Source organism: Podarcis raffonei, chromosome 1, assembly GCF_027172205.1.
Source record: "Podarcis raffonei isolate rPodRaf1 chromosome 1, rPodRaf1.pri, whole genome shotgun sequence".
NCBI classification, from domain to species: domain Eukaryota; kingdom Metazoa; phylum Chordata; class Lepidosauria; order Squamata; family Lacertidae; genus Podarcis; species Podarcis raffonei.
Window position 1 is genome coordinate 10,640,526 of NC_070602.1, and position 14,659 is coordinate 10,655,184.

General features: G+C 44.1%; 1 protein-coding gene across 1 annotated transcript in view; it reads left to right on the forward strand.

Annotated features, from left to right (window-relative positions):
- Positions 1 to 14,659, forward strand: part of SYNE2 (spectrin repeat containing nuclear envelope protein 2) — a 235,192-nt gene that overhangs the window by 151,652 nt on the left and 68,881 nt on the right. Inside the window, exons 75-79 of the mRNA XM_053407665.1 lie at positions 2,345 to 2,476; positions 6,681 to 6,877; positions 7,760 to 7,892; positions 9,400 to 9,582; positions 10,505 to 10,651. Coding sequence (XP_053263640.1) covers positions 2,345 to 2,476; positions 6,681 to 6,877; positions 7,760 to 7,892; positions 9,400 to 9,582; positions 10,505 to 10,651 — 792 coding nt within the window. The remainder of the gene's footprint in view (positions 1 to 2,344; positions 2,477 to 6,680; positions 6,878 to 7,759; positions 7,893 to 9,399; positions 9,583 to 10,504; positions 10,652 to 14,659) is intronic.

Consider the following 14,659-nt stretch of genomic DNA (forward strand, 5'->3'; position numbering starts at 1 on the left):
TTCCTCCGCCTGGGATTTCTAACGGGCCCCCGCCTTCGCTGCGGCGGGAAGCCCCAATTTCCAAGGAGCCCGTTCCTCCTATCGGAGGAACTCCGCCATTCGCCGATGGCGCTAACCCGGAAGTCCATATATATATGACATCCTTTTATATATTTGAACATGGCTATCATATCACCCCTTAACCTCCTCTTCTCCAGATAAGATTTAGCAGGAATAAGAAATACAGTGGTGCCTCGCAAGACGAAATTAATTCGTTCCGCGAGTTTTGTCGTCTTGCAATTTTTTTCGTCTTGCGAAGCACGGTGTCGGGAAAGTTTTGGAAAAGCTTCAAAAATCACCAAAGTCTTTAAAAACCTCAAAAAAGGCTCCTCGAAGTCAAGTCGCAACTGTATTAATGGTGTTAAGAAAAAGGAAACAAACTTGCAAGACGCTTCCGTCTTGAGAAGCAAGCTCATAGGGAAAATCGTCTTGCGAAGCAGCTCAAAAAACAAAAAACCCTTTCGTCTTGCGAGGCATTCGTCTTGCGAGGTACCACTGTACAGGAAAATGCAATAAGTTTGAAAACCATTAGTCAGGGAGGAGGGAAGGCACAGGCTGAGGATGTTTCGCCCCTCCCATTGCAAGAATCTGCTGACAATGTTTCAGAAAGGAGGGGGCGGATTTTGCTCATTGCTTCTTCCGCTCCAGCCTGTGGGAGTCTGAGTGTTATCTGTATATAGATAAGGTGACTGCTCAAGCAGCTGTAACACTCATGCAGTCCAGCGTCTCCGATTAGTCTTTAGTTTACGCAGTAGCTGTAGAGAATAAAAGAAGTTCTACTTCAGAGCTGTTGTTGGTGTGGTTCATAGAATCATCTCCATGTTTCTGATACAATGAGTTACAGCCCGGGGATGTAATTCATAGAATCATAGAGTTGGAAGAGACCACAAGGGCCATCGAGTCCAACCCCCTGCCAAGCAGGAAACACCATCAGAGCACTCCTGACATATGGTTGTCAAGCCTCTGCTTAAAGACCTCCAAAGAAGGAGACTCCACCACACTCCTTGGCAGCAAATTCCACTGTCGAACAGCTCTTACTGTCAGGAAGTTCTTCCTAATGTTTAGGTGGAATCTTCTTTCTTGTAGTTTGGATCCATTGCTCCGTGTCCGCTTCTCTGGAGCAGCAGAAAACAACCTTTCTCCCTCCTCTATATGACATCCTTTTATATATTTGAACATGGCTATCATATCACCCCTTAACCTCCTCTTCTCCAGGCTAAACATGCCCAGCTCCCTTAGCCGTTCCTCATAAGGCATCGTTTCCAGGCCTTTGACCATTTTGGTTGCCCTCCTCTGGACACGTTCCAGTTTGTCAGTGTCCTTCTTGAACTGTGGTGCCCAGAACTGGACACAGTACTCCAGGTGAGGTCTGACCAGAGCAGAATACAGTGGCACTATTACTTCCCTTGATCTAGATGCTATACTCCTATTGATGCAGCCCAGAATTGCATTGGCTTTTTTAGCTGCCGCGTCACACTGTTGGCTCATGTCAAATTTGTGGTCAACCAAGACTCCTAGATCCTTTTCACATGTAGTGCTCTCAAGCCAGGTGTCCCCCATCTTGTATTTGTGCCTCTCATTTTTTTTGCCCAAGTGCAATACTTTACATTTCTCCCTGTTAAAGTTCATCTTGTTTGTTTTGGCCCAGTTCTCTAATCTGTCAAGGTCGTTTTGAAGTGTGATCCTGTCCTCTGGGGTGTTAGCCACCCCTTCCAGTTTGGTGTCATCTGCAAATTTGATCAGGATGCCCTTGAGTCCATCATCCAAGTCGTTGATAAAGATGTTGAATAAGACCGGGCCCAAGACAGAACCCTGTGGCACCCCACTAGTCACTCTTCTCCAGGATGAAGAGGAACCATTGATGAGCACCCTTTGGGTTTGGTCAGCCAGTTACAAATCCACTGAGTGGTAGCATAGGTTCATACTCTGCTGTGCTCCGCTGACTTTTGGAACTGAGTTTGGTGCTCACAGCTCTGAGATGTGAGTCCACAGCACTTAGACCTGCTCCCCGCAGTGGAAGGTCTCTGAGAGTGCTTTTCCAGCTTGCCTGGCCCAGTCGGGGCTGAAGAGGTTGAGCCCAGTCGTTGGCACTGGCTCAAAGGCGAAGCTGACACAGGCTCATGGAGCCAAATGTTTTATTTTTGGGAAAAGGTTGTTATGATGCTATGCAAAGAAAATAAATGTAAAAACCAATAAAAAATATTTTAAAAAGAAATACGTCTGTGGTAGACATGGTTCTTACACAATGGTATTAGGAAACACCTAAATATAACGTGTTTTGCTAAAAATGCATTTCCTCCCTTAGGACTGGATAGCGTTTGATGACGGCTATGGGTCTTTCTGCCAAAAACTTGAGGCGTTGTCCTCCTCTGTGCCTTCTGTGGGTTTGGTGGAAGAGACAGAAGAAAGGCTGATGGAAAGGACTCAGCTTCTTCAGGTACTTGCCTGTCCCCCCCCTGAATCTTGTAACCCACCTTGTGCCTGTTGTCATCAATGGACTGAAACACGCTGTCAAATTTTGGGCAACCTCTGGAGGCCTTTGGCGTGGCCCATGCAGCTGCCACATTCCCACTTCCACTTTTGCTGCCTCCCTGCCAGGTCTGCACTCTTCGAAGCTCGCACACCTTTCTCCCCATGTAAACCACGTTTGGTGAACTGGGTGGCAGAGGGTGTGTGCCGAGAAGGGACCCCCCCCCCACTGTGCATGTGTGAATGAATAAACGTGTGAACAGTTCCACTTGCCACCAGTCCAAGCACTGCCCGCCCACAGCTCTGGCCATGCCCACAACCACGTGGCCCCTCCCCTGACCCATCAGCCCATGTGACCTTCTAGCCCTTGGGATTATAGCAGTGCCCTAAGGCAGAGGCTCAATAATAATAATAATAATAATAATAATTTTTATTTATACCCCGCCCTCCCTAGCCAAGGCGGCTAACAAGCAATAATAAAAACAAGTTGAATGAATACAACTTAAAAACAAGATTAAAATACAACATTAAAATATTGAAACATTAAAATATTAAAATGCAGCCTCATCACAGGAGGAGAAAGGAAAAAGAAAGAGGGGGAGGGAATCAAATTGGCTCCAAGCCAAAGGCCAGGCAGAACAACTCTGTCTTACAGGCCCTGCGGAAAGGAATCAGATCCCGCAGGGCCCTGGTCTCATGAGGCAGAGTGTTCCAGTGTTGAAAAGGCCCTGGCTCTGGTTGAAGCTAATCTAACTTCCTTAGGGCCCGGGACCTCTAGGGTGTTGCTATTTATGGACCTTAAGGTCCTCCGTGGGGCATACCGGGAGATTAGGATTTGGCGGTGCGTGAGAAAATGGTGGGGCTTTGTGGGGACCCAGCTGCGGTTGGCCCCATACTTCCAGGGAGGTTCAGTTTCCAGATGTCCAGCAGGAAGCTGGAATGAAGAAGGCGCCAGCTGCTGGACAGCAGGAGGGGCATTCAGAACCTTTTCCAGGAAAATTAAGCAGGTGGGCAATGCAAAGAAAAGGCTCTGGGTAAAATAGGGGGAAATGAGCCATTAATCAACTCTAATGGTTTGAACAAGAGGAACCACAGAGGGCTGGGTGATACAGGAAGGAATCAAAGCCCCTCTTCTTAGGAACATTGGAAGCTACCCTGTACAGAATCAGACCATTCATTCATCTATCTCAGTTTTGTCTCCTCTGGGGTAGTGCTGCCCTCTGGATGTTGTTGGACTACAACTCCCATCTTCCTCAGCCGATGGGGCCAATTGTCAGGGAGTTATGGGCATTGCAGTCCAACGACCTCCGGAAGGCTGCATGTTGCAAGCTACTGACTGGCAGCAGCCCTCCAAAGTTACCCAGGGAGAGATTCCCAGTCCTAACCTGGAGTTGCCAGGGATCAAACCTGGGATCTTCTGCAAGCTCTACCAGGTCAAACAGATTCCTCACTGGCCTTGCAGACAACTTCATTGTCCAGAAAGTGGGAGAAGCTACAAGAGGAACAGCCATTTTAGATCTGGTCCTAACCAATGTTGATGACCTGGTTAGTGGGGTAGAAGTGGAAGGATCATTAGGCGCGAGTGATCATGCTCTTCTGAAGTTTACTATACAGCGGAAAGGAGCAGCCAAGCATACTAGGACTCAATTTCTCGACTTTAAGAAAGCCGACTTCATAAAACTTAGGGAAGTGCTGGGTGAGATCCCATGGACAGTAATACTAAAAGGAAAGGGAGTTCATGATGGCTGGGAGTTTGTTAAGAGGGAGATAGTAAAAGCACAACTTCAGGCAATACCAATGAGACGGAAACATGGAAGGTGCCTAAAGAAGCCAGGGTGGCTATCTAAAGAACTTTTAACTGAGTTAAGATTTAAAAAGGATGTGTACAAAAAATGGAAAAGGGGGGAAACCACCAAAGAGGAATTCAAACAAATAGCCAGCACGTGTAGACACAAAGTCAGAAAAGCTAAAGCACAGAATGAACTCAGGCTTGCTAGAGAGGTTAAAAGCAACAAAAAAGGCTTTTATGGATATGTTCGTAGCAAAAGGAAGAACAAAGAAACAGTGGGGTCACTCAGAGGAGAAGATGGTGAAATGCAAACAGGGGACACAGAAAGGGCTGAACTCCTCAATGCCTTCTTTGCCTCAGTCTTCTCCGATAAAGAAAACAATGCCCGACCTGAAGAATTTGGAGCAAATGATTCAGCAGAGGAAACACAGCCCAGAATAACTAAGGAGATAGTACAAGAATACTTGGCTAGTCTAGATGTATTCAAGTCTCCAGGGCCAGATGAACTGCATCCAAGAGTATTAAAAGAACTGGCAGATGTGATTTCAGAACCACTGGCAGTCATCTTTGAGAATTCCTGGAGAACAGGCGAAGTCCCGGCAGACTGGAGGAGGGCAAATGTTGTCCCTATTTTCAAAAAGGGGAAAAGAGAGGACCCAAATAATTACCGCCCAGTCAGTCTGACATCAATACCAGGGAAGATTCTGGAGCAGATCATTAAGCAAACAGTCTGTGAGCACCTGGAAAGGAATGCTGTGATCACCAATAGTCAGCATGGATTTCTGAAAAATAAGTCATGTCAGACTAACCTGATCTCGTTTTTTGACAGAATTACAAGCCTGGTAGATGAAGGGAACGCAGTGGATGTAGCCTACCTTGATTTCAGCAAGGCATTTGACAAGGTGCCCCATGATATTCTTGTAAAGAAGCTGGTAAAATGCGGTCTTGACTATGCTACCACTCAGTGGATTTGTAACTGGCTGACTGACCGAACCCAAAGGGTGCTCATCAATGGTTCCTCTTCATCCTGGAGAAGAGTGACTAGTGGGGTGCCACAGGGTTCTGTCTTGGGCCCGGTCTTATTCAACATCTTTATCAACGACTTGGATGATGGACTCAAGGGCATCCTGATCAAATTTGCAGATGACACCAAACTGGGAGGGGTGGCTAACACCCCAGAGGACAGGAACACACTTCAAAACGACCTTGACAGATTAGAGAACTGGGCCAAAACAAACAAGATGAATTTTAACAGGGAGAAATGTAAAGTATTGCACTTGGGCAAAAAAAATGAGAGGCACAAATACAAGATGGGTGACACCTGGCTTGAGAGCACTACATGTGAAAAGGATCTAGGGTCTTGGTTGACCACAAACTTGACATGAGCCAACAGTGTGACGCGGCAGCTAAAAAAGCCAATGCAATTCTGGGCTGCATCAATAGGAGTATAGCATCTAGATCAAGGGAAGTAATAGTGCCACTGTATTCTGCTCTGGTCAGACCTCACCTGGAGTACTGTGTCCAGTTCTGGGCACCACAGTTCAAGAAGGACATTGACAAACTGGAACGTGTCCAGAGGAGGGCAACCAAAATGGTCAAAGGCCTGGAAACGATGCCTTATGAGGAACGGCTAAGGGAGCTGGGCATGTTTAGCCTGGAGAAGAGGAGGTTAAGGGGTGATATGATAGCCATGTTCAAATATATAAAAGGATGTCACATAGAGGAGGGAGAAAGGTTGTTTTCTGCTGCTCCAGAGAAGCGGACACGGAGCAATGGATCCAAACTACAAGAAAGAAGATTCCACCTAAACATTAGGAAGAACTTCCTGACAGTAAGAGCTGTTCGACAGTGGAATTTGCTGCCAAGGAGTGTGGTGGAGTCTCCTTCTTTGGAGGTCTTTAAGCAGAGGCTTGACAACCATATGTCAGGAGTGCTCTGATGGTGTTTCCTGCTTGGCAGGGGGTTGGACTCGATGGCCCTTGTGGTCTCTTCCAACTCTATGATTCTATGATTCTATGATTCTATGATTCTACCACCCAGCTACCATGCTCTTCCCTTCATTAACACAGAAGCCAGCAATTGGGGTGATAAATATAATTGATATCCATGCTATCAATTTGCTGCAGTCAAAACTTTGGTGTATCAATTCCCTGAAGGTTTTTGGTGGAAAACTAAAAGTTTTAATGTGTGATATTTTAATGTATTTTAAATCTTTGTTGGAAGCCGCCCAGTGTAGTATTATTATTATTATTATTATTATTATTATTATTATTATTATGCTGTTACTCCTTACCAAAACGAATGGCATGCCTGAAACTAAAGCCAACAGCCTGTCACCCTGCCTCTTCTTATAACTCTGTGTTATCTTTGTGCTCTTTCTTAGCAAATCAAAATGAAAATGGAAGGAGAGCAGGCCGGGTATTGTCAGGTAGTGAAGGAAGGGAAGAACCTGATGGGACTCGTGAACTGTCCTGAATTGCAGGTCCAGATTGAGAAGCTGGAGGACCAGTGGACCTCTCTTTCCAAAAGAGTTGCCCATGAGCTACAGAGACTTGAAACGTTGCTCAAACTCTTGTCCAGGTAGGTGCGATACTTTCCTACGTTCCTCAGCCTAGTATTTTACGGTCACAGTAAGCCCTAAAAACTTGGGAAGTGGGCATTTTACATCATTCTCACCCACAGGCTTCACCTGCCATAAAGAAGACTGCCCAGCTGAAGGAATAACCCATTCCATAGGGACAAAAACACCTGGTTCTACTTTGTCTTTGTTGCTGTTTGAGAGAGGGGCATTTCCATCACGGCTGCTGCAGAGCAGTCGTTGCAGCAGCAAGCAATAGCTCAATGTGACTGCGTAGAGGACGTTTATATTAACATTTCCCCTAATGCTTTTATTCCATCTTCACCACCTGTGACGTGGAGACTGCGATGGTCTTTCATTTATTCTAATTGGTTTGTTTGTTTTCTTTTCTTTTTTATATGATTTTTGTTAAATTTTCTGTTTTACCATTTCAGATAAATACTTTACCTACTTAAGATATCAATGACTTCCCTTCTTCTCCTTCCATGGTTCATTTTGCATATCTTATATCCCTGCATATTTTACAAAAACGATACCATTCAGTTTTCCATTATTACATCCATCAAAACTTATTTACACTGTTGAATTTATCTTAATGCTGCCAGCGTTTTCAGCTGTACACAATTATTTTCCATATATTCAATAAATGTTTTCCAGTCTTCTTTAAATGTATGTTCTTCTTCTTCCCTTAACGTATAGGTTAAGTCTACAAGTTGTGCATATTCTGTCAACTTAAGTTGCCAATCTTCTTTGGTTGGGACCTCACTCATTTTCCATTTTTGACCTGACGAAACACGGGCCACAGTTGTTGCATGCATAAATAACCTTTTCTGACACCTGGGAATTTCAGTCTGAATTATCCCAGCTTTGCTTTGTTTTCGCAGCTACAACAGGGATTCAAAGGAGCTGGAAATCTGGCTGGGGTCTGCTCAGCAGCGCATTCGTGACTGGAAGGAGCAGTCACTCAATGCCTCCCAGGACTTGAACACTGTCAGAAACAGTATACGCGACTTTATTGTAAGTGAAACAGTGTCTTTGTGGCTTACAGCTGAATTGATATGCGTAGATTTGTTTGCACTGTTAAAAACACAGAAGTTGCCATGCTGAATCAAGCCAAAGTTCCATATAATTCTATGCTCATTATCTTCAAGTAGCGGCTAACCTACCCCTGAAGGATATGTACTGTATTTTTCCGTCTATAAGTCGCCCCCATGTATAAGACACCCCCTAATTTTGGACATTATTTTTTAGGGGAATAACCTAGTCTTATACACAGAAAAATACGGTACTTTGCTTATTGTTTGTTTCCGACACTTAATTGGCATTTCATCTAGGAATTAATCTAATGCTTGTTTTTTGAAGCCATCTTCAAAAAATCAACATTTTCTTTTCCCTGCCATTCAGTGGCCACGTTCAGACAATCATGTATCAGCCTAATAAGCCAAAATATGAATGAGACTAAGACCCCTATGTGCATCTGCTTCTCTCCTCTCTTCATGCGAGCAAGCAAATATGCCAGAAAGTCATTTCCCATTGCATCTTACATGATTTCAGAACAAGCCAAGATATGAAACCTCCTAGTTGACTTCATATCCTGGCTTGTCCCAAGGCTGCTAACTGTAGTTTCCCAGTTCACACGCAACAGGTAACTGTGATTAGTTGAAGACGTCTTGTCTTGCTTGCTTGGTGTGAAGGGAGGAGCAAACCACAGCTTGACCTCATTGGATGATTCTGAGTTCTGTGTATCAGTCAAGTTTGTTTTCTACTGTCCCTCCAGGGTCAGGGTAGCTTACATTGGGTGATGTGTGGGGCAACAGATCCCTGGCACCTCCGTTCATGAAGGAAGTCAGTAAAGCAGGGATGCAGCTGAAAAGCTCAGGGAAGCCAGGAGCAAGTCCATTCCCACATTCCAATGGCCATCTGATCAACGGCCCAGGGGGAGGAAGTAAGGGCTGATGCTCTTGGCTCAAAGAGCTGGAAAGAAATACCAGGGAACTGGCAGACTCTACACAATGACGCATTTGATTTGTCCCAAGGCTGCTAACCATAGTTTCCCTGTTCACGTGCAACAGGGAACTGTGATTAGTTGAAGATGTCTTGTCTTGCTTGCTTGGTGTTAAGGGAGGAGCAAACCACAGCTCGAGCTCATTGGATGATTCTGAGTTCTGTGTATCAGTCAAGTTCCATTCAGACTCTACACAACGACACATCTGGTTTCCCCATTTTATCTGTACATCTGCCCTACATGGTAGGCCAAACAGAGAGAGGGTGCCAGGCTAAAGGTCACCTAGCAAGAGAAATGGCCGAGCAGGGATTGGTTTGTGTAATTGGTACTGTCACTGTGAACTACGTCGTGGTCATTCTCCGTTTATGGTAGTGTTTTGCCTGAAAAAGAGAGAATAACTTTTCTCAGTTAAAACTGGCTCCATGATGCAATGCAGCCAACGTAGCTATTCTTCCCCTTCCCACAGTAAATTTATTTTCTTTCATTGAAAGTCATGCCCATGTGAAATTGTACTCCTAGGCATTTTCTACAGAGGTTGATGATAAATCTTCCTTGAAGTCATCAGTCGTAAGCACTGGCAATCAGCTCTTGCTTCTTAAGCAATCCGATGCAGCACTGCTACGGTCAGCTTTGACGACGTATGACCAGAGATGGGCTGACCTGATCGCTCAGTTGCCAAGCATCCAGGAGAAGCTTCTCCAGGTAAAAAAGCAAATCAGTATCCCAAAACCTCCAGGCCTGAACTACCTCGATAGGCTGCTGTGGGTATTCATTGCAAAGTGCCGAATTATGTGGCCCAATCATTCTTGCATTCAGTGCCTTCTTACCAAAGCAAAATCCAGGTGTTAAACTGTTATTGCAGCCTCCTTAACCTTCTGTATGTGTCACTGATTGCAAGCATTTATATATAACTCAAGGATGCAGTCCATCAAAACAAGAGGGAGGCATGTGTGCTGAAGTCCCACTGAAATAATGTACTGCAAAGAGCCCAATGTCTCTCCTTCAGCTTTGACTTGCAGTAATAATCTTGTCCTAAAAGTTAAAAATGTACACGCTCTTCCTATACGTGGTCCCCGCTTGCCAACTCATGCATTTTTAAAAAAGTTTGTTCCTGCTTCAAAATGTGTGAGCCTTAGGGATTGTTCATTGAGAATGTTGCTAGGCAATCTGAAAGGCCATGCCTGCATCCTGATCCCTGCACATAGAAAACTGCACATATTTGGGAGAAGGCTAGGCTACAGTCCTTCTCCCTGAAATGCTGGGTTTCTATGTGCCTGGAATTCATTTTTTGCTTGTTTGCAGGGGGGGAGCATTTTGTCTTGTGGGGGCCCCTACTGAAACATACAGTCAGGAAACGGCTAATTAAAGGACTCAATCCTTCCCTCCCTCAGTCTGTTCGTGAATGCATTGCCTCTATCCACGCCCAGTTCCCATTAGCAGTAGACCTTATCTCTCAAACTAATCCATTTAGTTTTGTCTGGGTTTTGGTTAAGGGAACTTCTACAGTTTAAGAATCCATAGCCCCTCCTTGTAAACAGAAAGAGCGAGAGAGACCCAGAGTGACTGGGCCAGATGGATGGGGTATTAAGTATGTCTGTTTTGTTATTGCATCATTTCTGACCAGCTTCAGATGGCAAAGCTGCCGTCTCATGAGGCAATCGCAGAATTAATGGACCGGATGAACCAGATGGAGCAAGAAAGAAGATCTGAAGCTACTGTGAATGCTCAGAGTCCCACATGCCAAGTGAAAGGCCTTCTTAAGAAGTACAAGGTGAGTAGGGCACTAGAAGTATGAGAGTCCTAGAAGCTGATTCACTTTGCCAGAAAAGAATAGAAGAATCCAAATCGGGAATCGCATCTGCCTGGTGTGGCCTCTTCCAGTCACCCTATACCGTATTTTTCACTCTATAAGACGCGCCCGACCATAAGATACAACTAGTTTTTATTTTTTATTTTTTAAATAATATTTTATTAAGTTTAACAATAGAAAAATAGAACAATAAAAACACAAAGAAAATATAAAACACAATACAAACTTTCACGATACATAAAATACAAACATTTAACAAGAAAACAAAAAAAAGACAATCAACACTCAAAAAGTAAAATAAGAAAAAACACAGATCACTCTTTTCCAATTATTCATCTTCAATTAACTTATTTTCCTGACTTCCTCACGCCTCCCTTTTTTAATATCCCTTTTTAACAATTAGTTCAGCAAATTCGTATCCTACTACTTTATCCTTATTTATTTTACCTCCCAAATTTCAAATTTTTATCTCTTATTACTAGAACCCCTTCATTTTAATTCAATGTCATCAGCATTCATACATTTTACAATACTTCTGTAAATAAGTTTTAAATTTCCTCCAATCTTCTTCCACCAACTCTTCTCCCTGGTCTCGGATTCTGCCAGTCATCTCAGCCATTTCCATATAGTCGATTACTTGCATCTGCCATTCTTCCAAGGTGGGTAATTCTTGTGTCTTCCAATACTTTGCAATGAGTATTCTTGCTGCTGCTGTAGTGTACATAAAAAAAGTTCTATCTTTCTTTGGCACCAATTGGCCGACTATGCCCAGGAGAAAGGCCTCTGGTTTCTTCACGAAAGTATACTTAAATACCTTTTTCATTTCATTATAAATCATCTCCCAGAAAGCCTTAATCCTCGGGCACGTCCACCAAAGGTGAAAGAATGTACCTTCAATCTCTTTACATTTCCAACATTTATTATCGGGCAAATGGTATATTTTTGCAAGCTTGACTGGGGTCATGTACCACCTATACATCATTTTCATAATATTCTCTCTTAAGGCATTACATGCCGTAAATTTAATCCCAGTGGTCCACAACTGCTCCCAGTCGGCAAACAAAATATTATGACCAATATCTTGTGCCCATTTAATCATAGCAGATTTTACCGTTTCTTCCTCAGTACTCCATTTCAACAGCAAATTATACATTTGTCAGGGAACTGCCATCTGAGACGCAGGAGGTGAAAGGGCTCACGGAGGGTGAGAGAGACCATTCAGCTGAGGAGGGAACCAGCAGGGGGAGAAGCGGAGTTCCAAGGGAAAGTGAGTCGGAGGGAGGGCTCAGAGACACTTCAAGCGAGAACAGTGGGGAGGTTTCAGGACCTCCTATAGGGACACCCACTCCTCGCCGGAAACTGTCACGCCGAGAGTCCAGAAGACGCGTTTCCGTTAAGGAGCTTTTATGCTGGAAGAAGTTCCGTAAACGCCCACTGTCCGATTCAACGAGCGACTGATGGAGCCATGCTTAAGGAGCTCCGTCACAGACAGAGGTTTGTGGACTTAGCCAAACTCTGAGGGACTAGGATTTTACGCACAAGCAGCTCACCATCCCATCACAACATTCTTGACAATATCTTAGCATTGGGTTCCAACAATTCTGTTTCCAGCTTTGATTTTTCCACCTGAAAACCAATTTTTTTATCTTGATTATAAACCTCTCTTATTTGAAAATAATGTAACCAGCTTCTCATAACTCTGCAATTTCAGCTTGTCACCTTCCTGTTCCAAAATTTCACAATACTTTGGCCATTTTGCCTCCATGTTAAGTTTTTTCATAGCTTTCGCTTCCATAGGTGATAACCACCTTGGGGTTTTGTTCTCCAAAAAATCTTTACATCTTGTCCAGACATTAAATAGTGCTTTCCTGACAATATGGTTTTTGAATGCTTTATGCGCTTTAACCTTGCCATACCACAGATATGCATGCCATCCAAATACATTATCATAACCTTCAAGATCTAAGATGTCAGTGTTCTCAAGAAGTAGCCATTCCTTCAACCAGCAAAAAGCTGCTGATTCATAATAAGGTTTTAAGTCCGGCAGGGCAAACCCCCCTCTGTCTTTAGTATCAGTAAGTATCTTAAATTTTATTCTGGGCTTTTTGCCCTGCCAGACAAATCTAGAAATATCTCTTTGCCACCTCTTGAAACAATCCATCTTGTCAATGATTTGTAATGATTGAAACAAAAACAACATTCTCGGCAATACATTCATCTTAATAACAGCAATCCGACCCAGCAAGGAAAGCTTCAAATTCGACCAAATCTCTAAATCCTTCTTCACTTCTGACCAGCATTTCTCATAATTATCTTTAAATAAATTTGCATTTTTAGCAGTCATATTCACCCCCAAGTATTTTACCTTTTTTACTAATGTCAGATCTGTCTCTTTCTGAAACCTCTCTCTCTCCATTGGTGTCAAGTTTTTCTCCAAAACCTTAGTTTTTAACTTGTTTAACTTAAAACCTGCTACATGACCAAACTCCTGGATTAATTCTAAAGCCCTTTTAGTACTAGGTACTGGCTCTTGTAATGTCAATACAAGATCATCTACAAAGGCTTTAAGTTTATATTGTTTTGCTCCGACCTGGACACCCTGAATCAGCTGGTCCCTTCTTATCATATTTAGCAAAACCTCCAGGACCGAAATAAAGAGCAGTGGGGAAATTGGGCAGCCTTGTCGTGTCCCTTTCTCAATTTTAAATTCTTCTGTCACTATGTTATTAACTATCAGTTTAGCCTTTTGTTCAGAGTAAATCGCACCCATACCATTTTCAAAATTTTGTCCAACCCCCATCCCCTGCAGATTTCTCTTCATAAAAACCCAAGAAATATTGTCAAAGGCTTTCTCTGCGTCTACAAATATCAAAACCGCTTTTGTATTAATATTCACTTGTAACTTTTCCAAGATGTTAATTACATTTCTCATATTGTCTGACAGGTGTCTACCAGGGAGAACACAACTAGTTTTTAGAGGAGGAAAACAAGAAAAAAAATATTCTGAATCAAATGTTGCTGAAGAGGAAGGAGGAGGGAGGATCAGGCTAAGGAGCCGCTGGTCCGTCCGCCCCTTTGGGGAAGCTGGATCTGCTGGTCGCCTAGCAGCGTTGTCCCTGCTGGGGGGATTGGAGGAGGCAGATGAGACGAAGTGACACTCTTCAGTGAAGCGGGAGAAGGAAAGGAAGGGGCTCTGTAAGGGCTCCCTTCCTTTCCTCCTCCTACTTTGCTGAACAGGTGCTGCACTGCTCTGCTGAACCTTCTTGGTCTGCTGGCTTCCCAGCGAAGCAGGATGAGTGATGGAAGGGGCTTCATAAGCGCTCCCTTCCGTCCCTCATCGTGCATCGCTGTGAAGGCATCACAACAAGAGGCGCTGCGCAGCTCTCCCTCTTGCTCTGCTGGCTTCAGCGAAAGCTGCGCAGCCTCCATTCGCTCCATAAGACGCACAGACATTTCCCCTTACTTTTTAGGAGGGAAAAGGTGTGTCTTATAGAGCGAAAAATACGTTAATTGGGGTCTGACTTTCTGAGCCCTGTCATGAGCACAGCTTTGCTGAACCCCTGGGGTGAAGGGTACCTTGCATTTTACAAATAAAGGCCACTGCACAAGGATGCCTTGCTTTCTTCCACTTGTGGCATCTTCCTGCTTTCTCCTTTTTTCAAATCGCCACCTCTGCCTGGAGATGCCAGGGATTGAACCTGGGACCTTCTGCATTCAGAGCGCATGCTCTGCCACTAAGCTGCAGCTCTTCCATCTGGTACTGTGCCACTTTTTGCCCAGAAATGCTTTTGTAATGGGTCTCCAAACTCCCACCCCACTTACTTCACAATGCCATACGAGGCTCTTCAACTGTCCGCCACCTGTGACTGCACTTGGTAGCAGTAACATTCCATCATAGCAGAGCAGCCCTAAATGCACATTAAGTGCGCAGTAAGATAGATTCTCATGCATATGAAAGCCAAGAAGAAA